The 26,215-nt window shown below is 52.4% G+C and overlaps 1 protein-coding gene across 1 annotated transcript in view; it reads right to left on the bottom strand.

Annotated features, from left to right (window-relative positions):
- Positions 1-9,025: 9,025 nt before the first annotated feature.
- Positions 9,026-26,215, bottom strand: part of snta1 (syntrophin, alpha 1) — a 50,667-nt gene continuing 33,477 nt past the window's right edge. The window contains 6 exon segments of the mRNA XM_070896481.1: positions 9,026-11,143; positions 12,771-12,961; positions 14,857-15,053; positions 16,953-17,083; positions 19,577-19,784; positions 21,258-21,465. Coding sequence (XP_070752582.1) covers positions 11,051-11,143; positions 12,771-12,961; positions 14,857-15,053; positions 16,953-17,083; positions 19,577-19,784; positions 21,258-21,465 — 1,028 coding nt within the window. The 3' untranslated portion in view covers positions 9,026-11,050.

Here is a 26,215-nt window from a genome sequence, read left to right as displayed (position 1 = left end):
CAGTTGGTATCCTGACAAACATATGTCAACGAATGAGGCGATCTTTAAACTCTCTCATCTTAACCCCTCTCTAAGGAACTGTCTGGGGTTTAAAGCTCGCCCTCGGTCTAACTCATTTAGCTTTCCCAACCATCTTACATCACCCAGTTCAGATTGAATTCGAGTCCCAATTAAGACACTCACCCACACGCTACTTTCTCACCAAACCAATTAACTATTTATTAACTCCAAAATCTCATTTATTTGTGCTTTGGTTCAAACAGTGTGTAGACAATGAATTGATGGGTATAAATAGTTAGAGGCAGGTTACCTAGCAACTTGAATAACAAATAATTGATAAACCGAGTTCCTTCACCAATTGAACAGATTGTAGCTCCTGTGTATCGCTGGAATTCAGAATGAACGGGATTGCTGATTATTGGTTTATAACGATTGGTGTTGGTGATTTCCCGAGGATGAACTTCTTGCGAAGCTGACAGCAATGGATCAGTCTACGTCCCAACAGTCAGTAATTGTTCCAGTGTTTGTACGACTGTGTCCTCATGAGCGGTGTGGTCTGGTTAGGTTTTGGAATATCGAGCTGAGCCTCTCTGTACTGGGGTAACCTGTGCCACCTGGGTCCTGTAGTGTGGCTGAACCCACCTTACGTACGAGTCATGGTATCTGAGCTCGCTGCCTCAACATGTCAGACACTTGTACTGTAACTGACACACTTCCCTCTGTCTGCCACTGGCTGGTGTAGGCAGACGTCTATAACCTCTTGCTATCTGTCTTCTGATTCAGCGGTGATCTTATTGAGGTGTTCAATGTGGATTAAAGGATTAGATCGAGAGAAACTATTCCCTCTGGTGGGGGAGTCCAGAACAAGGGCGTTTAACCTTAACATTAGAGCCAGGCCGTTCAGGGTGATGTCAGGAAGCACTTCTTCACACAAAGAGTGCTGGGAATCTGGAACTCTCTCACGGAGGCTGGGGGGTCAATTACAATGTTTCAATACTGAGATTAATATATTTTTGTTGAGTAAGGGTATTCAGGGTTACAGAACCAAGGCGGGTAGATGGAGTTGAGATACAGATCAGCCACGATCTAATTAAATGGAACAGGCTCGAGAGGCTGAATGGCCTCATCCTGTCCCTATGTCCTTGTAAAGATTCCTTTCTACATGTGCGAATTAAAGATTAGTACAGAAGAAGTCAAGAAGAATCTTCATGTAACTACTGGGAGAAACGACATTTAACAAAGTGAATGAGCATCTCCGGTAAATGGATCAATATCGGTGAGGTAGCAGAAGGGGTTCAGCTTTTTTCATGTCAATAATTTCTAAGAGAGAGAGAGGGAGAGATAGAAAGAGAGAATCATAGAACGGTTACAGCACGGAAGGAGGCCATTCGGCCCGTCGAGCCTGTGCCGGCTCTCTGCAAGTGCACCCCAGCCAGTCCCACTCCCCCGCCCTTTCCCCGGAGCCCTCAATGTTTTTTCCTTCAGGTACTTATCCAACTCCCTTTTGAAAGCCACGATTGAGTCTGCCTCCATCACCCTCTCAGGCAGCGCATTCCAGATCCTAACCACTCGCCGTGTAAAAAGGTTTGGTTCTTTGGCAAAAGAACCAAAGGCGACAGAACCAATCACCTTAAATCTGTGTCCTCTGGGTCTCGCCCTTCCACCAATGGGAGCAGTGTCTCTCTATCTACTCTGTCCGGACCCCTCATGATTTTGAACACCTCGATCAAATCTCCTCTCAACCTTCTTTGATTTAAGGAGAGAAAGATGGAAAGAGAAAGAGTGCGTGAGGAAAAATACTTTTATACAGCACCTGGCATGATCTCAGGACAACCCAAAGTGGTTTGCAGCTGATGATGTCTGTGTGATGTATAGTCATTGTGTGATGTCATTGTGTGATGTGTAGTCACTGTGTGATGTCACTGTGTGACGTGTAGTCACTGTGTGATGTCACTGTGTGATGTGTAGTCACTGTGTGATGTCACTGTGTGATGTCACTGTGTGATGTGTAGTCACTGTGTGATGTCATTGTGTCATGTGTAGTCACTGTGTGATGTCACTGTGTGAAGTGTAGTCACTGTGTGATGTGTAGTCAGTGTGTGATGTGCAGTGTGTGTGATGTCACTGTACAATGTGCAGTCAGTGTGTGATGCCACTGTGTCATGTGAAGTCACTGTGTGATGTCACTCTGTGAAGTGTAGTCACTGTGTGATGTCACTGTGTAATGTGTAGTCAGTGTGTGATGTCACGGTGTGATGTGGTCACTGTGTTATGTGCAGTGTGCGATGTCACTGCGTGATTTGTAGCCAGTGTGTGATGTCACTGTGATGTCACTGTGTGAGGTGCAGTCACTGTGTGATGTCATGTAGACACTGTGTGATGTAATTAATGAGGCCCAGACACCAGCTTCTCCCAACCTCCCGTTTAACAACAACGTGCGTTTATATAGCACCTTTAACATAGCACACCGCTCCGGGACAAGGGACGGTTTGGTGTCTTTATATCCCACTGACGGGTGGCCCCTGATCTGTTGTGATGCTCATTATCCAATCCCCAGTCAGCAAGGTCCCGTCTCGATAAACAGCCTCAGTGTGTTAATGTTATTTTCTAGCTATCCCTATTGTGCGATCACTTTACTGAAACTCCATTTCCTGATCACAATTTACAAAGAATTTCTTACAAGACCCTCCTTAAAACCCCACCTCATTATCTCCTTCTGCAGCTCGCCACCCAATCTGCCCTCCCACACCTCTCTGAACTACTTTCCTGTGTTAAAGGCGCTATATATAAATACAAGTTGTTTTGTTAATACTTTCATGCCGTGCCAGACTCACCTGCTCCAGCAGAGGGCAGCACCGAGCCACGAGACATGAACTCCAGGAAGCAGAGCTCCAGGATAGGCCATTCAGCCCCTTCAATCCGATGATGGCTGATCTGTGTCTTGACCCTAGTTACCTGCCTTTGCCCCGTATCCCTCGATACCCTTACCCAACAAACATCTATTGATCTCCGTCTTGAAAGCTAACATTGACCCTCAGCGTTCACAGACTTCAGGAGAAGGGGAGACAGTTCCAGATTTCCACCCCGCCTTTGTGTGAAGTGCCTTCTGATTTCCAGTATTCTCTGTAAGCTGCACAGCCACTCGAGGGATCCCACGCAGCAGGCGTTCAATGGCCTGTGTAGCTCCTTAAAGTGGCCGCACATCGGCACAAAGGCTATCTGGGAATAGTGCTGACATCGTCCCCGAACAGCCTGGCTCTCATTTTAAGGTTAAGGATGAGGAGGAATTTCTTCTCCCAGAGGGTTGGAAATCTGTGGAATTCTCTGTCCCAGAGAGCTGTGGAAGCCGGGACATTGAAATATTTAAGACAGAAATAGACAGTTTCTTAAATGATAAGGGAACACGGGGTTATGGGGAGCGGGGCAGGGAAGTGGAGCTGAGTCCATGATCAGATCAGCCAGGATCTTATTGAATGGCCGACTCCTGTTCCTATTTCTTATGTTCTGATGTATTGACCCCGATACCCAGAGATGGGGGCGGGGATTAGTGAAGCTCTGAATGGTTCGGGGGGGGCGTCCCATTCGGGGGCAGCAGCCGGGGGCGGGGGGAATAGTTCAGCAGGCGGGGGGAGGGGGGGGGCTTGATGCTGGCAGTGAGCGGGAGGGGTGGGGGAGGTTGAAGCCTCCTTCGTGGGGTCTGGGGCAGGAGGGGGGGAGGGGAGGGGGCGGGAAGGGAGAGATGGGGGGGGGAAGAGAGAGATGGGGGGGAAGGGAGAGGGGGGGAGGGAGAGGAGGGGGGAGAAGGGAGAGATGGGGGGGGGAAGAGAGAGATGGGGGGGAAGGGAGAGGGGGGGAGGGAGAGGAGGGGGGGGAAGGGAGAGATGGGGGGGAAGGGAGAGGGGGGGGAAGGGAGAGATGGGGGGGAAGGGAGAGGGGGGGGAGGGAGAGGAGGGGGGGGGAGGGAGAGATGGGGGGGGAAGGGAGAGATGGGGGGGAAGGGAGAGGGGGGGAAGGGAGAGATGGGGGGGGAAGGGAGAGGGGGGGGAGGGAGAGGAGGGGGGGGAAGGGAGAGATGGGGGGGGGGGAAGGGAGAGTGGGGGGGAAACACTGCCACTCCTCCCAGTCCACAAGGAGTGTCAACATGGGCAAGGGTCTAAAACCCATCCGGGTCATTCCCGGTGCTTCTGGGAAAGTCTTGCCCACTCGAGTCGGGTATCTGGGAGTCTCCGATCTCACACCTGGCACTGTGGCCTGACCCCTCGGGCCCCACTGATTTCCCCCCCACCCCCGGGCCGTGGGGATGAGGACCGGGACCCAGTGGAGAATCTGCCCCCCTTCAGTGAGGGGGGAATCGGAGGGGCGGCTCAGCCTGCCCCACGAGGCTCACCTCCCGAGCTCTCACTGACTGCTGCTATTGGTGGCTTGTAGCTCCGGCTGTCAGTGGGGAAAGGAATGTTGGTGAGGCAGGGAGAGAGCGAGAGACATAGAAAACAATACCAGGAAAGAATTTGCATTTAAATAGCACCTTTCACAACCTCGGGCTGTCCCAAAGCTTTACAACCAATGAAGTACTTATGGAGTGTAGTCATTGTTGTAATGTGGGAAACGCGGCAGCCAATTTGTGCACAGCAAGCTCCCACACAGCAATGTGATGATGACTAGATAAACTGTTTTTGCGATGTTAATTGAGGGATAAATGTTGGCCCCAGGACACCGGGGAAAACTCCCCTGCTCTTCAGAAAAGCAAAATGGGATCTTTTATGTCTACCTGAGGGAGCAGACAAGGCCTCAGTTTAACGTCTCGTCTAAAAGACGGCACCTCAAAACGTGCAGCACTCCCTCAGTACTGCCCCTCCGGCAGTGCAGCACTCCCTCAGTACTGCCCCTCCGGCAGTGCAGCACTCCCTCAGTACTACCCCTCCGACAGTGCGGCACTCCCTCAGTACTGCCCCTCCGACAGTGCGGCACTCCCTCAGTACTACCCCTTTGACAGTGCGGCACTCCCTCAGCACTGCACTGGAGTGTCAGCCTGGATTTTTGTGCTCGAGTCCCTGGAGTGGGACTTGAACCCACGACCTTCTGACTCCGAGGCGAGTATCCTACCCACTAATTCACGGCTGACTCTGTAACGGGAAGTTCAATGGGCTGCAGGAATCCCTGAGCTGAGAGGGGGCGGAACATCGGACTGGAATCCGGTGACCCCGATTATTATAAGAACATAAGAAATAGGAGCAGGAGTCGGCCACCTGGTCCCTCGAGTCTGCTCCGCATTCAATAAGATCATGGCTGATCCGATCATGGACTCAGCTCCACTTCCCTGCCCGCTCCCCATAACCCTTTATTCCCTTATCATTCAAAAATCTGTCTATCTCCGCCTTAAATATATTCAATGACCCAGCCTCCACAGCTCTCTGGGACCGAGAATTCCACAGATTTACAACCCTCCGAGAGAAGAAATTCCTCATCTCAGTTTTAAATGGGCGGCCCCTTATTCTGAGACTATGCCCCCTAGTTCTAGTTTCCCCCACAGGGAGAAATATCCTCTCTGCATCCACCTCATCGAGCCCCCTCAGTATCTTATGTTTCAATAAGATCACCTCTCATTCTTCTGAATTCCAATGAGTAGAGGCCCAACCTCATCAACCTTTCCTCATAAGTCAACCCCCTCATCTCAGGAATCAACCCAGTGAACCTTCTCTGAACTGCCTCCAATGCAAATATATCCTTCCTAAATATGGAGACCAAAATGCACGCAGTACTCCAGGTGTGGCCTCACCAATACCCTGTACAGTTGTAGCAGGACTTCTCTGCTTTTATACTCTATCCCCCTTGCAATAAAGGCCAACATTCCATTTGCCTTCCTGATCACTTGCTGTATCTGCATACTCACTTTTTGTGTTTCATGCACAAGGACCCCCAGGTCCCTCTGTACTGCAGCAATTTGTAATCTCTCTCCATTTAAATAATTAGTTTGCTTATTTTTCCTGCCAAAGTGCATAACCTCACATTTTTCCACATTATACTCCATCAGCCAAATTTTTGCCCACTCACTTAGCCTGTCTATAACCCTTTGCAGATTTTTTGTGTCCTCCTCACACATTGCTTTTCCTCCGATCTTTATATCATCAGCGAACTTGGCTACATTACACTCGGTCCCTTCTTTCAAGTCATTAACATAGATTGTAAATAGTTGGGGTCCCAGCACCGATCCCTGCAGCACCCCACTGGTTACTGATTGCCAACCCGAAAATTACCCATTTATCCCGGCTCTCTGTTTTCTGTTAGTTAGCCAATCCTCTATCCATGCTAATATATTACCCCCAACCCCGTGAACTTTTATCTTGTGCAGTAACCTTTTATGTGGCACCTTATCAAATGCCTTCTGGAAATCCAAATACACCACATCCACTGGTTCCCCCTTTATCCACCCTGCTTGTTACATCCTCAAAGAACTCCAGCAAATTTGTCAAACATGATTTCCCTTTCATAAAACCATGCTGACTCTGCTTGATTGAATCATGCTTTTCCAAATGTCCTGCTACTGCTTCCTTAATCGACTCCAGCATTTTCCCAACCACAGATGTTAGGCTAACTGGTCTGTAGTTTCCTGCTTTCTGTCTGCCTCCTTTTTTAAATAATAGGGGCGTTACATTTGCGGTTTTCCAATCCGCTGGGATCTCCCCAGAATCCAGGGAATTTTGGTAGATTACAACCAATGCATCCACTATCTCTGCAGCCACTTCTTCTAAGACCCTAGGATGCAGGCCATCAGGTCCAGGGGACATGTCCACCTTTAGTCCCATATTTTACCAAATACTTTTTCTTTAGTGATGGTTTTAAGTTCCCTCCTCCTTACAGCCCCTTGATAATCTATTACTGGGATGGTTTTAGTATCTTCTACTATTATCTAGCAATCCTGCCGTCTGAGGATAAGAAAGGGTCCGCCGTGATGCCTGTCACAGTGGAATAGTCTGCCGAGACTAACTGATGTAGACTGGGTGAGGCAGGCAAGGCTGCGCCCTGGGACATCACCCCAGGCAAGGAGAGGAGGGGGCTGTGCAGCTATCCCAGTCGAACAGCCCGCTGTCACGCACTCGATACGAGCTCGGCCGCGGCACAGCAAAATAACGGACACAGAGCCTTCTCAGGATTATAAATGTCTTGATTTTAATTCCACATCCGAGGTATATACAATGAAAGCTGGCAAAGCTCATTCTTAAATTAATACGGGTATAATATACAATGCTCGTCCGTGAAAACTCGCGTCACATAAACCTCGCCGAGGGCAGAAAACCGAGAAAATCACAACTGACAGACGCAAGCTCGGAGAATATCCCCAGCGGTTTGACCTCCCAGGGCGACACGCACTGTCCCAGCTCCCAGCAATGCCCCTCCCACCCCATGGTGTACGATCTCACAGCACAGGAGGCCATTCGGCCCATCGAGCCTGTGCCGGCCCGGTGACAGAGCGATCCAATCAGTCCCACTCCCCCGCTCTGTCCCCATCGCCCCTTTCCCACTATTTATCCAATTCTCGTTTGAAATTTACCATTGAATTTGCCCCCACATTAAAACAACTTTGTGGGGGAGGGGGAGGAAAGAGAGAAAGAGATTGGGGGGGGGGGGGGGGAGAAAGAGATGGGGGGGGGGGAGAAAGAGATGGGGGGGGGAGAAAGAGATGGGGGGGGAGAAAGAGATGGGGGGGGAGAAAGAGATGGGGGGGAGAAAGAGATGGGGGGGGAGAAAGAGATGGGGGGGGAGAAAGAGATGGGGGGGGAGAAAGAGATGGGGGGGAGAAAGAGATGGGGGGGAGAAAGAGATGGGGGGGGAGAAAGAGATGGGGGGGAGAAAGAGATGGGGGGGAGAAAGAGATGGGGGGGGAGAAAGAGATGGGGGGGAGAAAGAGATGGGGGGGAGAAAGAGATGGGGGGGGAGAAAGAGATGGGGGGGAGAAAGAGATGGGGGGAGAGAAAGAGATGGGGGGGAGAAAGAGATGGGGAGGAGAAAGAGATGGGGGGGAGAAAGAGATGGGGGGGAGAAAGAGATGGGGGGGAGAAAGAGATGGGGGGGAGAAAGAGATGGGAGGGGAGAAAGAGATGGGGGGGGAGAAAGAGATGGGGGGGGAGAAAGAGATGGGGGGGGAGAAAGAGATGGGGGGGGAGAAAGAGATGGGGGGGGAGAAAGAGATGGGGGGGGAGAAAGAGATGGGGGGGGAGAAAGAGATGGGGGGGAGAAAGGGGGGGGGAGAAAGAGATGGGGGGGGAGAAAGAGATGGGGGGGGGGAGAAAGAGATGGGGGGGGGGAGAAAGAGATGGGGGGGGGGAGAAAGAGATGGGGGGGGGGAAGAAAGAGATGGGGGGGAGAAAGAGATGGGGGGGAGAAAGAGATGGGGGGGAGAAAGAGATGGGGGGGAGAAAGAGATGGGGGGGAGAAAGAGATGGGGGGGAGAAAGAGATAGGGGGGAGAAAGAGATGGGGGGGGGGAGAAAGAGATGGGGGGGGAGAAATAAACAAGTTGAACTGAATTCAGAAGCTCCACTCGCTGTACTCAGTGGGAGGCGGTGGTCTTGGGGTAATTTGACGTTAATTGTCGGCCATTTTAAGCGGACCAAAAGAATTGCTACTGTGAGAAATCTGAAACAAGGACTGCCCGTCTAATCACCCCCCCACCGGTCTAGTCTGAACGTTCTCCCATCTAGATTGATCTTTAATTCAAGGATAATCCTGGCGGGTTGGCAACTCTAGAGCAGGCTTCCCACCGTCCTGCTAGGCCGCAATAACTCCATGTCCTGAGGCCTGTGTGGAGAGAAACATTATAAAGAATTTCACAACGTCAAATGATTATTGCCGAGGCATCGAGTCTAATATTGCAAGTCCATGTTTGATGGCGGAAAAATGTTTATAAAAAGAAAGGTTCTTTCAACATCCAGGAGTCTGCAGTTTGGCACCGTAACAAAGACATTGTGAACAATCTTTCAGAGAAGCTGGAAAAAGGATCAAAGGGCTGGAGAGCAGAGAGGGCAGCCTGGCCTCATCGTTAACTGTCTGGCTGGAACTTAACTTGTGAAATTATCGGAGCCAAACGATGAGCTGATGCTTCAGAAACCAGCCACAGCCAGGGAACAACCCATCTGCACCAGCTTGCAGTGTGGCAACAGGCCTGGGGCCCAGAGAGACCGGGGGAAACCAGTACAGGCAGTGACACGCAGTCACAGGAAAGTTCCAGGTTCCATCTCCGCCCACGGCATGTTAGCCATTCTGAGCAGACTTGCTGACGGTTCCAGAGGGGGGTTTCGGTGTCCGTACACAGGGGGGGCGTGGGGACAGAATGACTGGTGTCCGTACACAGGGGGGAGTGGGGGCAGAATGACTGGTGTCCGTACACAGGGGGGGTGTGGGGACAGAATGACTGGTGTCCGTACACAGGGGGGGGGGCGTGGGGACAGAATGACTGGTGTCCGTACACAGGGGGGGTGTGGGGACAGAATGACTGGTGTCCGTACACAGGGGGGGTGTGGGGACAGAATGACTGGTGTCCGTACACAGGGGGGGGGGCGTGGGGACAGAATGACTGGTGTCCGTACACAGGGGGGGTGTGGGGACAGAATGACTGGTGTCCGTACACAGGGGGGGTGTGGGGACAGAATGACTGGTGTCCGTACACAGGGGGACGTGGGGACAGAATGACTGGTGTCCGTACACAGGGGGGGGGGCGTGGGGACAGAATGACTGGTGTCCGTACACAGGGGGACGTGGGGACAGAATGACTGGTGTCCGTACACAGGGGGGGCGTGGGGACAGAATGACTGGTGTCCGTACACAGGGGGGGCGTGGGGGCAGAATGACTGGTGTCCGTACACAGTGGGGTGTGGGGGCAGAATGACTGGTGTCCGTACACAGGGGGGTGTGGGGGCAGAATGACTGGTGTCCGTACACAGGGGGGGTGTGGGGGCAGAATGATTGGTGTCCGTACACAGGGGGGGTGTGGGGGCAGAATGACTGGTGTCCGTACACAGGGGGACGTGGGGACAGAATGACTGGTGTCCGTACACAGGGGGGGCGTGGGGACAGAATGACTGGTGTCCGTACACAGGGGGGGCGTGGGGACAGAATAGTGCCATAGTACCAAGGGCCAGACACCCAATGTCCTGCTCACTCACTGCCTCGGGTCACACCATGAACGGCGACCTAGGCCAGGGGTCAGAGGACAACCAGCACTTGGGCATCGTCTCGAGAGACAGCGGGCAGAGAACGATCTTATACAAAAGCCAAAAAAAAACCTTCACCCTGCCTCTAGAAAGGTCCTGGGAACATTTAGTCAACCCTTTGAGCTAGCTTACTGAGGTGTAATATATAATGGGAGCAAACAGGGTGATTCAGAAAGATTGCTATAGGCGCCTCTATTCCTAATTTAAAATATTGAGCATTAGGAATTTACAGAGAAATATTTTATTTGCACTATATGTTAGAAAATGTGATTTTCTATGGTGTTTTTGCTTTAGAAAACATGACATTGATAAATGTAGTGATTTTTTGACACAGAGCTATCTCTGTGGGACTGTGAGCCACTTGTGTGGATCAGTGTTGGTGGGGCGGAGGGGGTCATTAGATGTAATTTAGAGGGTTGGTGTGGGACTGGAGTCACCTATAGGCCCAGAGCGGGTAAGGACGGCAGGTTTCCATCCGTGAACCGGTTGGGTTTTGACGACAACCCGACAGCTTCAGGGTCACGTTTCCCCCCAGATATTTTTTCATTCTCAAACTGGCCAGGGGAGGATCTGAAACTGCCGCTCTCTGGATTATCCATCCGGTCAGGGAACCACTTCCAGGCACCGTGCCTCGGGTCACAACACAACAGGGCGGGAGACCCGGAGAGAGAACGTTTAGTGACAGGGAACGGGATCCTTTGTCCCTGCAAAAGGAAACACAAAGCTCCTTCCATCCGGCACAGGTTAAAATCAAAACTTTAAAAAGACAGAAATGCTGATCGTTTTCATTGCAAGCTGTTGGTCAGTCGGCCCGGCCCGTTCCCCTCTCCGCGCTCTCCCACTCTAGGCCAGGAGCCCTAGCCGAGTCACCTTAGCCGAGAGGAACGAGTGGATGATAAAAACGATAGTTTTGGGGCAGGACTGGAGACTGAGTTGCTGCAAAATAGAAAAAAAGATACAGTTACTGGTGCCATTCACACGTTGCTGGCTGACCCGGGGCAGGGGGAAAGTCAGGACCCCGAGATCGGCAACTCTCAGCGACTCGAGATGGTTACTGGCTCATGGAGAAGCCAGATTTAATCTCTCTGTGTGAGACTTTGCGTAGGACATAGAAACATAGACAATAGGAGCAGTAATAGGCCATTCGGCCCTTCGAGCCTGCACCGCCATTCAATATGACCATGGCTGATCCTCTATCTCAACACCGTATTCCCGCTTTCTCTCCATACTCCTTGGTGCCTTTTGTTTCTAGAAATCTATCTATCTCCCTCTTAAATATATTCAGTGACTTGGCCTCCACAGCCTTCTGTGGTAGAGAATTCCACAGGTTCACCACCCTCTGAGTGAAAACATTTCTCCTCATCTCGAGATGCTCACCAGAAGCCTCACCTCCTGCCAGGGACAACAGTCACCGCCTCGGGATCTCACAAGCTTTATCCAACAACCAAATGGCTTCAAGAGATGGCCTTCCATCTAATCTCCCGAGAGTGTGTCCTGCTAAATACCTCTTTCCTCCCTCCCCCCCCGCTCACAGACTGTCCTTGGACATGGCTCTGCAAAGATTTGCCCTGAAAGAAAGACTTGCATTTATATAGCGCCTTTCATGACCGTAGGACTTCCTAAATCACTTTACAGCCAATTAAGTACTTCTTAAAAAGAGTGCAGTCACTGTTGTAATGTAGGAAATGTGGCAGCCAATTTGCGCACAGCAAGCTCCCACAAACAGCAATGTGATAATGACCGGATAATCTGTTTCAGTGATGTTGGTTGAGGGATAAATATTGGCTCCAGGACACTGGGAGAATTCTCCTTTGAAATAGTGGGCATGGGATATTTTACTTCCACCCGAGAGTCAGACAGGGCCTCGGTTTAACGTCTAATCTGAAAGACGGCACCTGTGGGAGTGTCAGCCTGGATTACATGCTCTGTAATGTTCGGATGCCACTAGAAGGACAAGGGCAGCAGGCACATGGGAACACCACCACCCTCCACGTTCCCCTCCCAGTCACACACCATCCTGACTGGGAAATATATCGGCCGTTCCTTCATCGTCGCTGGGTCACAATCCTGGAACTCCCTCCCTAACAGCACTGTGGGAGCACCTTCACCACATGGACTGCAGCGGTTCAAGAAGGCGGCTCACCACCACCTTCTCAAGGGGCAATTAGGGATGGGCAATAAATGCCGGTCTTGTCAGTGACGCCCACATCCCAGGAACAGATAAATAAAAAATGTTTTTAAATGTTAAAGAGTCAACCACTGTGGGTTTGGAGTCACCTATAGGCCCAGGCCGGGTAAGGACGGCAGGTTTCCTTCCCCGAGGGACATCAGTGAACCGGTTGGGTTTTTACGACAATCTGACGGCTTCAGGGTCACTTTTACCGAGACCGGATTTTTATTCCCAGGTTTTTTTAAACTGACTTCATCTCTCAAACTGCCCTGCTGTGGTTTGAGCTCCTGTTCTCTGGATTATTCGCCCAGTAACAGAAGCGCTCACACTAAACCGTACCCTATCTCCCGTGTCAGGGATTCGGTGCAGAACAAAGCCAATCAGAGTACTCACAATCTCCCCTTCAGGGCCCCCAAAGTCCAGGTACATCACTTTGACCCCATCGTCAGAGGACATGCGAAGTTTCTCAAAGGGTTGGTTGAGGAGGATCTTGGACCGGCCCCCGTCAGGGACCTCCTGGTAGATGGTGAAGCCTTTGTCCAGGTGCACGGCCAGTTTGCAGTCCTGCCCATTCCAGGCACATGCTGCAAGGGAGCGGACACGGGGCATCGTTACACTGCGCCCAGCAAACACATCGCAGGTTTCCCAGAGAGAGAGCGTGAGGCATTGTTTCTCTCCATCAGAACTTGGGAGAGGATGGGGGGGGGGGGGGGGGGGGGAGAGAGGATGGGGGGAGAAAAGAGAGGATGGGGGGGAAGAGAGGGTGGGGGGGGGAAGAGAAGAGAGGATGGGGGGGAAGAGAAGAGAGGATGGGGAGGAAGAGAAGAGAGGATGGGGGGGAAGAGAACAAAGGATGGGGGAGAAGAGAAGAGAGGATGGGGGGGGGGGGGAAGAGAAGAGAGGATGGGGGGGAGGAGGAGGGGGAGTGGATGGGGTGAGGGGTGTAGGGGTGAGGGGTGTAGGGGTGAAGGGGTGTAGGGGTGTAGGGGTGAGGGGTGTAGGGGTGAGGGGTGTAGGGGTGAGGGTGTAGGGGCGAGGGGTGTAGGGTGTAGGGGCGAGGGGTGTAGGGGCGAGGGGTTTAGGGGCGAGGGGTGTAGGGGCGAGGGGTGTAGGGGCGAGGGGTGTAGGGGCGAGGGGTGTAGGGGCGAGGGGTGTAGGGGCGAGGGGTGTAGGGGCGAGGGGTGTAGGGGCGAGGGGTGTAGGGGCGAGGGGTGTAGGGGCGAGGGGTGTAGGGGCGAGGGGTGTAGGGGTGTAGGGGTGAAGGGGTGTAGGGGTGAAGGGGTGTAGGGGTGTAGGGGTGAGGGGTGTAGGGTGTAGGGGTGTAGGGGTGAGGGGTGTAGGGGTGTAGGGGCGAGGGGTGTAGGGTGTAGGGGTGAGGGGTGTAGGGGTGAGGGGTGTAGGGGCGAGGGGTGTAGGGTGTAGGGGCGAGGGGTGTAGGGGCGAGGGGTGTAGGGGCGAGGGGTTTAGGGGCGAGGGGTGTAGGGGCGAGGGGTGTAGGGGCGAGGGGTGTAGGGGCGAGGGGTGTAGGGGCGAGGGGTGTAGGGGCGAGGGGTGTAGGGGCGAGGGGTGTAGGGGCGAGGGGTGTAGGGGCGAGGGGTGTAGGGGCGAGGGGTGTAGGGGCGAGGGGTGTAGGGGCGAGGGGTGGGTATGTTTTAATGCCCTTCAAACACCTGGTACTCTCCCTATTCAACAATCGGGGATGTGGTCATTTGATGAAGTGACAGTGTGTGTCACCAGGTGGACTCTCGATCCCTAAACCCAACACCCCACCCCCCGCCCCGCCCTACCCCGCCCACCCGCCATAAATCAGTGGCTCGGTGCCAGTGATTGCGGGACGGCATCAAACGCACATGGAACAGGTAATGAAATGTACAGATAAAGGACGAGGAAAGCGAGTTATTTAACGTGGCATTGACTGAGGGATTAGAGAACGCAAGATTCTCAAACTTCAACCCCAGGTTCGGCAAACTACTTCTCCCCACAGCCAGGGGGCCGTGTCCGGGGGAGGGGGGGGGGGGGGGGGGGTCAGCGGAGGGAGTGTAATCGACACCTTGGAGGGAGCGGGATCGATCCCGTGGGATCAGCACTCCGGGTTTGAGATACTCCAACAGCACTGATTGGTTGCTTGAGTTTTCGGTGCGATAGGAACTCGGGGATGAACAGGGGGCGACGGTGGGGGAAAGGGGGTTAACAAGGGTCTGACACAGAATGATCACATGTGGGCCTGGGCTGAGGGGAGACAGAAAGACTTGCATTTATATAGCGCCTTTCACGACCACTGGACGTCTCAAAGCGCTTTACAGCCAATGAAGTATTTTTAGAGTGTAGTCACTGCTGTACTGAGGAGGAGCAATGTTGTGAAGTATACTTACCCCCTGTCCCACGAGGGGGTGAGGGTTATGGACGGGGAGAGGGGGGTTGGGAGGGAGGGGGGAGACCTGGTCGATGTGATCCCAATGTAAGATGAAAGTTTTCTCACCTGTGACGACCTCCTGGACCAGCTCGGCCGCACTGTGACACCCATCGACCAACAGCCGGGTCCATGTGGAAAGTTCCGGGTGCATCTCCGCGGAGAAGAGGTGGGTCTCCACCCCGTGCCGAGTGCCGGTTCTGAGGACAAAGGACAGGTCCGTGTCGGCCAATAGCGACCCTTTGGCGGGGCCAGAGTGAACCAGCCTGAAACACCGAACACAGACCCTCGTTAGCCCCTCCGTCCATCAACGGCCCCCCGACCCTCACCCCCACCCCACCCCGAACCTCGACCTGACCCTCACCCCTTCCCCCGGACCCTCGCCCCCCCACCGCACCCCCTCTCCCCTTCCCCCAGATCCTTGCCGACCACTGCCCCCCACCCCCAGACCCTTGCCCCCCCCCTCGCTCGCCCCAAAAACAAAGACCTGGGGCCAAGGGCGTGTGCGCGACAGAGCAGGGACGGATGGTGTTTGAAGCTCGAGCGAGTGGGGAGGTGCTGACCGAGGGTGGAATATTATCCAGTGACGGGCGGGGAATTGGGACGGAGAACCACACTTGGCCAAACCTCCCTCGACACTAAGGAAACTTGGGGTTGTATTTGACCCCGAGATGGGCTTCCAACCCCTTTTCCACGCAATCACCAAGACCACCTATTCCCGTCTCTGCCCCTGCCTCAGCCCATCTGTTGCTGAAACCTCCTCCATGCCTTTGTTACCTCCAAACTCAACTATCCCAACGCACTCCTGCCCGGCCTTCCATCCTCCACCCTCCATAAACTTCAGCTCATCCAAAACTCAGCTGCCCCGTGTCCTAACTCGCACTAAGTCCCACTCACCGTCACCCCCTGTGCTCACTGACCGACATTGGCTCCCAGTTAAACAACACCGCAATTTCAAAATTCTCATCCTAGTCTTCAAATCCCTCCATGGCCCTCGCCCCTCCCAACCTCTGTAACCTTTTCCACTGCCCCCTGGCCCCCGCCCAATATCTCTACATTCCTCCAGCTCTGCCCTCTTGCACATCCCCCGATTCCCATCGCTCCACCATCGGTGGCCGTGCCTTCAGCTGCCTGGGCCCCAAGCTCTGGAATTCCCTCCCTAAACCTCACTGGCTCTCCCTCCTCCTTCCAGATACTCCTTCAAATGTATCTTTTTGACCATGTTTTTGGTCACGAATGCTAATATCTCCATTACAGGCGCTACATAAATGCAAACTGTTGTAGCTGGGAGATTATCTGACCAACTGGCCCTAGGATAGGGAAGTGCTCAGTGTGCCCGCTCTGATGGTGGTCTCGCTTCCCTCCCCACTCATGTCCTTTAGGGAAGGAAACCTGCCGCCCTTACCTGGTCTGGGCCTATACGTGACTCCAGACCCACAGCGATGTGGTTGACACCAACTGCCCCCTGAAATGGCCCAGCGAGACACTCTGTTGCATAAGGCGGCTCACCACCACCTTCTCCAGGGCAACTAGGGATGGGCAATAAATGCTGGCCTTGCAGCGATGCCCACATCCCAGGAATGAATAAAAAACTTGCAGAAAACTCATGGCTTTAAGCTCGTCACCTCTCCGTGACCCCATGGCTGGGGTCTGTTACTCTACGCTGTACCACACAGGAGGCCATTCCGCCCATTGTGTCTGTGCCAGAACCCCAAACCTAATCCCACCGTCCGGTTTCCCCAGTGTGGCATCTTCCTCTGCTTCAAATACTACCTTAACAGATGCAATGGTCTCTGTCTCAACCCTCCCTCCCTCCGTCAAACCAATGCTTGCTCCCACAACCCTCCGCGTAAAGGCAACGAGCTATTATACTATAAAAACTCAACTGGTCACTCATGTCCTTTAGGGAAGGAAACCTGCTGCCCTTACCCGCTCTGGGCCTACATGTGACTCCAGTCCCACACCAACCTCCCATCTACCCTCTGCAGCGACCGAGTGAGACAGTCTGTTGCATCAAACACAAAGCTGCCACCTCCTTCCCAAAGGACAACTCGGGAAGGGCAACTCATCCCTCTCAGTGTCACCAAATCTCCCTCCACCTGGTTTGGACAATGAAGAAGCTTTGGCGATACAGGCTGCGGCCAGCAGGAGGCAGTGGTCCTGACCTGGTTGCTATGAGCGGGTGCCGGGAGCTGGGGCTGTTCAGACTGTCCCTGGTCTGCGGTAAAGTGCTGTACAGCAGGAGGTCCTTCTCCGTGAGAATGGCCAGAACCGGCTTCTCCACATCGCTGGCCACCTGCAACCGGAAAATACCCGTCAGAAACGGCTCGTGTCAATCAACGTTGGGGAGACGGGGGCACGGGGAGGGGGGGGGGGCGCGGGGATAGAGGGGTCGGGGAGAGCGTGGGGAGAGGGGGGGGCGCGGGGAGAGCGCGGGGAGAGGGGGGCGCGGGGAGAGGGGGCTCCAGACAAACCCGGGGGGCGGAGCAGGAGGTGGGGAGACCCAGGGACGGGGTTCTGCAGACACACCGGGGGAGGGGGCGCAGGGAGAGGGGCCTCCAGACAGACCCAGAGAGGGGGGAGCGCGGGGAGAGGAGAGACCCAGGGAGCGCGGGGAGAGGAGAGACCCAGGGAGCGGTGGCCCACAATTCCAGTGGGTGTAGGCCACTGCCCCCCCCACAGCTGCACAGGATGAGCCCCCCCCCCCATTGGATGGTGCAAAGCAGGTCATGGCCCATGGAAGGGGTGTTCAGGTCACGACCTGTCAGAAGGTTAATCAGCCGCCGATCCTCCCACTGCCTCTCGCTGTTCCCCGAGGGGAGGGAGCGAAAAGACGGAAACACGGATGGTGGGAGGTGTGATTCCATGGTACCCATTCCAGGCTGTGTGACAAACACACCCATTCCATTGGCCACTCCACTCCAGGTTTTGCATCAGACAGGGCCTGGATCGAGAGGAGGGGCCGAGTGGCCAGTGAGCGAGCAGCGTAGGACCGAGGGTCTCACACAACTTTTGCCGGCCCTGCTCAAACACACAGCCAGCAAACTCCCCTCGTGTAGAGGTGTCTCGGGGCGATGTCTCACGTTCCTGTATTAGGCTCTGGACACTACAAACATTAAAGCCCAGAAACCTTCCCAAAGTATATCCACCCAGCGTCAGGCACTGATTGGCCAGCAGTGTTAACCGCTGAGAAACCCGTGGAACACTTTGCTTACGGTGAGAGACGGCCAGGCGCGATGACCTCCTTCGGTGATGTGAAGTGATGCACTCGACGATTTTAAGCACAGAAGGATTTCAGCAACGTTCATTTATATAGTGCCTTTAACAGTAAAACATCTTAAGGCGCTTCACAGGAGTGATACAAAGATGGGTGGGACAACAAATTGTGAGGAGGACACAAAAAATCTGCAAAGGGATATAGACAGATTAAGTGAGTGGGCAAAAATTTGGCAGGTGGAGTATAATGTGGGAAAATGTGAGGTTATCCACTTCGGCAGGAAAAATAGAAAAGCAAATTATAATTTAAATGGAGAAAAGTTGCAAAGTGCTGCAGTACAGAGGGACCTGGGGGTCCTTGTACATGAAACACAAAAGGTTAGTATGCAGGTACAGCAAGTAATCAGGAAGGCAAATGGAATGTTGGCCTTTATTGCAAGGGGGATAGAGTATAAAAGCAGAGAAGTCCTGCTACAACTGTACAGGGTATTGGTGAGGTCACACCTAGAGTACTGCGTACAGTTTTGGTCTCCGTATTTAAGGAAGGATATACTTGCATTGGAGGCAGTTCAGAGAAGGTTCACTGGGTTGATTCCTGAGATGAGGGAGTTGACTTATGAGGAAAGGTTGAGTAGGTTGGGCCTATACTCATTGGAGTTCAGACAAATGAGCGGTGACCTTATCGAAACATGTAAGATAATGAGGGGGCTCAACAAGGTGGATGCAGAGAAGATATTTCCACTCATGGGGGAAACTAAAACTAGGGGACATAGTCTCAGAATAAGGGGCCGGCCATTTAAAACTGAGATGAGGAGGAATTTCTTCTCTCAGAGGGTTGTAAATCTGTGGAATTCTCTGCCCCAGAGAGCTGTGGAGGCTGGGTCATTGAATATATTTAAGGCGGAGATAGACAGATTTTTGAGCGATAAGGGAGTAAAGGGTTATGGGGAGCGGGCAGGGAAGTGGAGCTGAGTCCATGATCGGATCAGCCATGATCGTATTGAATGGCGGAGCAGGCTCGAGGGGCCAGGTGGCCGACTCCTGCTATTTCTTATGTTCTTATTATCACACAAACATCGACAACGAGCCACATAAGGGGATGTTAGGGCAGATGGCCAATCAATTGGTCAAGGAGTGAGATTTTAAGGAGCATCTTAAAGGAGGAGAGAGGCTGAGAGGCAGAGAGCTATAAGGAGGGAATTCCGGGGGCGCGGCAGCTGAAGGAGCGATTAAAATCGGGGATGCTCAAGGAGCCTTATTTGACTCGGTGTGAAATTTTGTTTGAGAATCACTCCTGTGAAGCATCTTGGGATATTTTACTGCATTAAAGGCGCTTTATAAATGCAAGTTGTTGTTGTAGTTGTTGTTTTTCACTGCAACTGACGGCGATGTATTTTCTTTAGTTACAAAGGTTTGGCAAAACTTTATCCTGCAGACCCGCAGGGGCCGGGGGACACATGATGGGGGGGGGGGGTGGGGGGCGGGCGGGGGAGAAGACGGGCGAGGGGACAGGGGCAGGCGAGGGGGGGGGGGGGCGTGTGGCTCGAGGGGCCGGGGACAGAAGACACCTCACCTGCTCGGTCAGCCAACCCACGTGTTTAACTTCTTTGCTCCCGGCGATCCCAGTACCACCTGCCAGGGCTCTTATCTCAGCCTTGACCTTGGGCAGGAGCGCGCTGGCGTTCCCGTGGAGGGCACTGAACCAGGACTGGGCGGTGGCACCATCCTTCACCCGCAGGGAGACCGAGGACTTGCCGTCCGCAGAGGACAGGTCGATGTATCTGAACAAGGAGAGAGACAGAGACAGAAGATTGGTCACACAGCTTCACCCAGAAACTGTCAATCTCCAAATGAGGAATTCATCGCTCACTCACAGTTAACCTGTGCACGGCAAAATACATTAAATGGTGCAATTGTAAAGGTGCAGGAAGAGAGAGACCTGGCGGTGTATGGACACAGATCGCTGAAGGGGGCAGGACAAGGTGAGACGACTGTTGTACCTCATTGAGTAATTTAGTCCCCTCTCCTACCTCCACTGATTTCCGGGACCCCCTGTAAATACTGACACACTTCCAGGGACCCCCTGTAAATACTGACACACTCCCGGGGACCCCCTGTAAACACTGACACACTTCAGGGGACCCCCTGTAAATACTGACACACTCCCGGGGACCCCCTGTAAATACAGACACACTCCCGGGGACCCCCTGTAAACACTGACACACTTCAGGGGACCCCCTGTAAACACTGACACACTCCCGGGGACCCCCTGTAAATACTGACACACTCCCGGGGACCCCCTGTAAACACTGACACACTTCAGGGGACCCCCTGTAAATACTGACACACTCCCGGGGACCCCCTGTAAATACTGACACACTCCCAGGGACCCCCTGTAAATACAGACACACTCCCGGGGACCCCCTGTAAATACTGACACACTCCCGGGGACCCCCTGTAAATACTGACACACTCCCGGGGACCCCCTGTAAATACTGACACACTCCCGGGGACCCCCTGTAAATACTGACATACTCCCGGGGACCCCCTGTAAATACTGACATACTCCCGGGGACCCCCTATAAATATTGACACACTCCCAGGGACCCCCTGTAAATACTGACACATTCCCTGGGACCCCCTGTAAATACTGACACACTTCAGGGGACCCCCTGTAAATACTGACACACTCCCGGGGACCCTCTGTAAATACTGACACTCTCCCGGGGACCCCCTGTAAATACTGACACATTCCCTGGGACCCCCTGTAAATACTGACACACTCCCAGGGACCCCCTGTAAATACTGACATACTCCCGGGGACCCCCTGTAAATACTGACACTTTCCCGGGGACCCCCTGTAAATACTGACACATTCCCTGGGACCCCCTGTAAATACTGACACACTCCCGGGGACCGCCTGTAAATACTGACACACTCCCGGGGACCCCCTGTAAATACTGACATACTCCCGGGGACCCCCTGTAAATAGCTGGCACAGGTACAATGGGCCGAATGGCCTCCTCCTGGGTGGCATGGCACCATGGGAGACCCGTTTACCAGCGTATCCTGGTGGGTTGGCCTGTACATGTGTCCTTCCCTGCCCATGGGACCTCCGTGACTAGTGCGGCCCCCTCGCCCGCCTATCTCTGGGCACCCCGACACTCCCAGACTACAGCAGCAGTTCCTGAACCCCTCCCGCCGAGCGGGGGCCCAATGTTCCCAGGTGGTATTCCCCCGGCACTGCTCCATACCGGTTTTCCAGATCAGGGGGCCTGGCTTTCCTTCGGACGTAACACATTTTCAGGGGGATGGTCTTCTCCTGCTCCAGGTCGCCGAGATGTGACCCCGGGGGAGAGCCCAGGGCTGGCGGTGAGTTCCCACCGCTCACGGAATCCCATCCCAGCACTGAGCCCGCCGACGTGTTCTTGAAGTATGTCGACACCTCCTTCAGGTACTTCACTAACGTTGGACAAAGAAACATCGCAATCAGTAAATTTGCCAGAAGTACGTCTGACAGCGAGCGGACTACAGCAAAAAATAATGTAACAAGACGAATGGAATGTTGGCTTTTATCTCGAGGGTTCATAATAACATAAGGAATAGAAGCAGGAGTTGGCCATATGGCCCCTCGAGCCTGCTCCACCATTCAATAAGATCATGGCCGATCCGATCATGGACTCAGCTCCACTTCCCGGCCCGCTCCCCATAACCCCTTATCGCTCAAAAATCCGTCTATCTCCAAAGTGAAGCTTCACCAGCACAGAGCTTGCTCAGACACCCCCCCACCCCTCCGCGCCGCCCCCGCCCCCGCCCCCCCCGCCAAGCTATCTTAGATCTGGTCCTGTGTAATGAGACAGGAATAATAAACGATCTCCTAGATAAAAGATCCTCTGGGAATGAGTGATCACAGTGTGGTTGAATTTGTAATACAGATTGAGGGTGAGGAAGTTGTGTCAGAAACGAGCGTACTATGCTTAAACAAAGGGGACTACAGTGGGATGAGGGCAGAGTTGGCTAAAGTAGACTGGGAACACAGACTAAACGGTGGCACAATTGAGGAACAGTGGAGGACTTTTAAGGAGCTCTTTCATAGTGCGCAACAAAAATATATTCCAGTGAAAAAGAAGGGTGGTAAGAGAAGGGATAACTAGCCGTGGATAACCAAGGAAATAAAGGAGAGTATCAAATTAAAAACCAATGCGTATAAAGTGGCCAAGGTTAGTGGGAAACTAGAAGATTGGGAAAATTTTAAAACGACAGCAAAGAATGACTAAGAAAGCAATAAAGAAAGGAGAGATAGATTACGAAAGTAAACTTGCGCAAAACATAAAAACAGATAGTAAAAGATTTTACCAATATATAAAACGGAAAAGAGTGACTAAAGTAAATGTTGGTCCCTTAGAAGATGAGAAGGGGGATTTAATAATGGGAAATGTGGAAATGGCTGAGACCTTAAACAATTATTTTGCTTCCGTCTTCACAGTGGAAGACACAAAAACCATGCCAAAAATTGCTGGTCACGGGAATGTGGGAAGGGAGGACCTGGAGACAATCACTATCACTAGTGGGGTAGTGCTGGACAGGCTAATGGGACTCAAGGTAGACAAGTCCCCTGGTCCTGATGAAATGCATCCCAGGGTATTAAAAGAGATGGCGGAAGTTATAGCAGATGCATTCGTTATAATCTACCAAAATTCTCTGGACTCTGGGGAGGTACCATCGGATTGGAAAGCAGCTAATGTAATGCCTCTGTTTAAAAAAGGGGGCAGACAAAAGGCAGGTAACTATAGGCCGGTTAGTTTAACATCTGTAGTGGGGAAAATGTTTGAAGCTATCATTAAGGAAGAAATAGCGGGACATCTAGATAGGAATAGTGCAATCAAGCAGACACAACATGGATTCATGAAGGGGAAATCATGTTTAACTAATTTACTGGATATCTTTGAGGATATAACGAGCATGGTGGATAGAGGTGTACCGATGGATGTGGTGTTTTTAGATTTCCAAAAGGCATTCGATAAGGTGCCACACAAAAGGTTACTGCAGAAGATAAAGGTACGCGGAGTCAGAGGAAATGTATTAGCATGGATAGAGAATTGTCTGGCTAACAGAAAGCAGAGAGTCGGGATAAATGGGTCATTTTCGGGTGGTTAGTGGTATGCCACAGGGATCGGTGCTGGGACCACAACTGTTTACAATATACATAGATGACCTGGAAGAGGGGACAGAGTGTACTGCAACAAAATTTGCAGATGACACAAAGATTAGTGGGAAAGCGGGTTGGGTAGAGGACAGAGAGAGGCTGCAAAGAGATTTAGATAGGTTAAGCGAATGGGCTAAGGTTTGGCAGATGGAATACAATGTCAGAAAATGTGAGGTCATTCACCTTGGAAAAAAAAACATTAAAAGGGAATATTATTTGAATGGGGAGAAATTACAACATGCTGCGGTGCAGAGGGACCTGGGGGTCCTTGTACATGAATCCCAAAAAGTTAGTTTGCAGGTGCAGCAGGTAATCAGGAAGGCGAATGGAATGTTGGCCTTCATTGCGAGAGGGATGGAGTACAAAAGCAGGGAGGTCCTGCTGCAACTGTATAGGGTATTGGTGAGGCCGCACCTGGAGTACTGCGTGCAGTTTTGGTCACCTTACTTAAGGAAGGATATACTAACTTTGGAGGGGGTACAGAGACGATTCACTAGGCTGATTCCGGAGATGAGAGGGTTACCTTATGATGATAGATTGAGTAGACTGGGTCTTTACTCGTTGGAGTTCAGAAGGATGAGGGGTGATCTTATAGAAACATTTAAAATAATGAAAGGGATAGACAAGATAGAGGCGGAGAGGTTGTTTCCACTGGTCGGGGAGACTAGAACTAGGGGGCACAGCCTCAAAATACGGGGGAGCCAATTTAAAACCGAGTTGAGAAGGAATTTCTTCTCCCAGAGGGTTGTGAATCTGTGGAATTCTCTGCCCAAGGAAGCGGTTGAGGCTAGCTCATTGAATGTATTCAAATCACAGATAGATAGATTTTTAACCAATAAGGGAATTAAGGGTTATGGGGAGCGGGCGGGTAAGTGGAGCTGAGTCCATGGCCAGATCAGCCATGATCTTGTTGAATGGCGGAGCAGGCTCGAGGGGCTAGATGGCCTACTCCTGTTCCTAATTCTTATATCGGCCTCGGAGGGGGAGCAGCCCAGATTCCCCAGACTGATCCCGGAGCTGAAAGGGTTAAATCCCGAGGCAGGTTGTACAGACTGGGCTTGTGTTCCCCGAGTTTAGAAGGATGAGGGGGTGATCTAATCGAGGTATTTAAGATGATTAAAGGATGTGATGGGGTGGATCGAGAGAAACTATTCCCTCTGGTGGGGGAGTCCAGAACAAGGCGTAGAATGTTAACATTAGAGCCCGGCCGTTCAGGGTGCTGGGAATCTGGAACTCTCTCCCAGAAACTGTTGATGCCGGGGGTTAATGGGAAACGACAAACCCGAGGTGGACAGGTGTTTGTTGGGCGAGGGTATTAAAGGTTAGGGAACCAAGGCGGGTAAATGGGGTTAAGGTAGAGACCAGCCCTGATCGGATAGAATGGTGGAACAGGCTCGAGGGACTGAAATGCCTCCTCTCCTGGTTCCGATCTTCTGCACTCAGCCCCTGAAGGAGCACATACCTCTCCCTGCACCAGTCCACACCCAATGTGTCAGGCCAGTCAACACTTGGAGCACTGTGCACACTTCCGGTCTCCATTTTAGAAAAAGTATAATGAGGCACTGAAGATGGTACAAAAAATATTTACAGGGATGATTCCTGTTAGAACAGAGAGGTTCTAACTGTCAGGAAAGACCGAACAGGCTGGGGCTCTTTTCTCTATAAACGAGAAGGCCGAGAGATCTTTAAGATCATGAGTTTGTTAGGGTAGGCCCAATGGAGGGCATGGGGTTAGATACAGAGTAAAGCTCCCTCTACACTGTCCCATCAAACACTCCCAGGGCAGGTACAGGGGGTTACATACAGAGTAAAGCTCCCTCTACACTGTCCCATCAAACACTCCCAGGGCAGGTACAGCACGGGGTTAGATACAGAGTAAAGCTCCCTCTACACTGTCCCATCAAACACTCCCAGGGCAGGTACAGGGGGTTACATACAGAGTAAAGCTCCCTCTACACTGTCCCATCAAACACTCCCAGGGCAGGTACAGCACGGGGTTACATACAGAGTAAAGCCTCCCTCTACACTGTCCCATCAAACACTCCCAGGGCAGGTACAGGGGGTTAGATACAGAGTAAAGCTCCCTCTACAATGTCCCATCAAACACTCCCAGGGCAGGTACAGCACGGGTTAGATACAGAGTAAAGCTCCCTCTACACTGTCCCCATCAAACACTCCCAGGGCAGGTACAGGGGGTTAGATACAGAGTAAAGCTCCCTCTACACTGTCCCCATCAAACACTCCCAGGGCAGGTACAGGGGGTTAGATACAGAGTAAAGCTCCCTCTACACTGTCCCCATCAAACACTCCCAGGGCAGGTACAGGGGGTTAGATACAGAGTAAAGCTCCCTCTACACTGTCCCATCAAACACTCCCAGGGCAGGTACAGGGGGTTAGATACAGAGTAAAGCTCCCTCTACACTGTCCCATCAAACACTCCCAGGGCAGGTACAGCATGGGGTTAGATACAGAGTAAAGCTCCCTCTACACTGTCCCATCAAACACTCCCAGGGCAGGTACAGGGGGTTAGATACAGAGTAAACCACCTTGACACAAGGGGTTGTCGACCGTTTTGCTTCTGAGGTGCTAATTAATGTTGATCATTACCACTTCTGGCCGACTGACAAACCCATTTGAGGCTGGAGCTTCACACTCTGTCACTGAGCCAGGTGAGGGGTAAGGGGCATTGTCTGACCACCGTTCCCCTTTAACTCACAGCACCAAACCAAATGATTTGTTTCAGCTGACAGTATGTTTATGTTTGGAAATATGAAGAGTTTATAAAATGGAATTTTTCTGAATGCTCTTTAGTCGCTCACAGCTCCAAATAAAGCTGCTCCTTCCGGGCAAACTATTGGCCAGTGGGTCGTTCCCAAGGAGACAATCCAAACACGCGGAGAGACAGAATGAAGCACGGCCTCCCTCGTTCAGCTCGCTCTATCGCCACACTCTGGGACTCTGACCCCTTCACTCTGTTTCGTCTAGACCCTATCAACAATGTACACC

Source organism: Pristiophorus japonicus, chromosome 12, assembly GCF_044704955.1.
Source record: "Pristiophorus japonicus isolate sPriJap1 chromosome 12, sPriJap1.hap1, whole genome shotgun sequence".
In the NCBI taxonomy this organism is placed as follows: Eukaryota; Metazoa; Chordata; class Chondrichthyes; family Pristiophoridae; genus Pristiophorus; species Pristiophorus japonicus.
The sequence above is the reverse complement of the archived record's forward strand: the minus strand, read 5'-3'. Positions and strand labels throughout refer to the sequence as shown.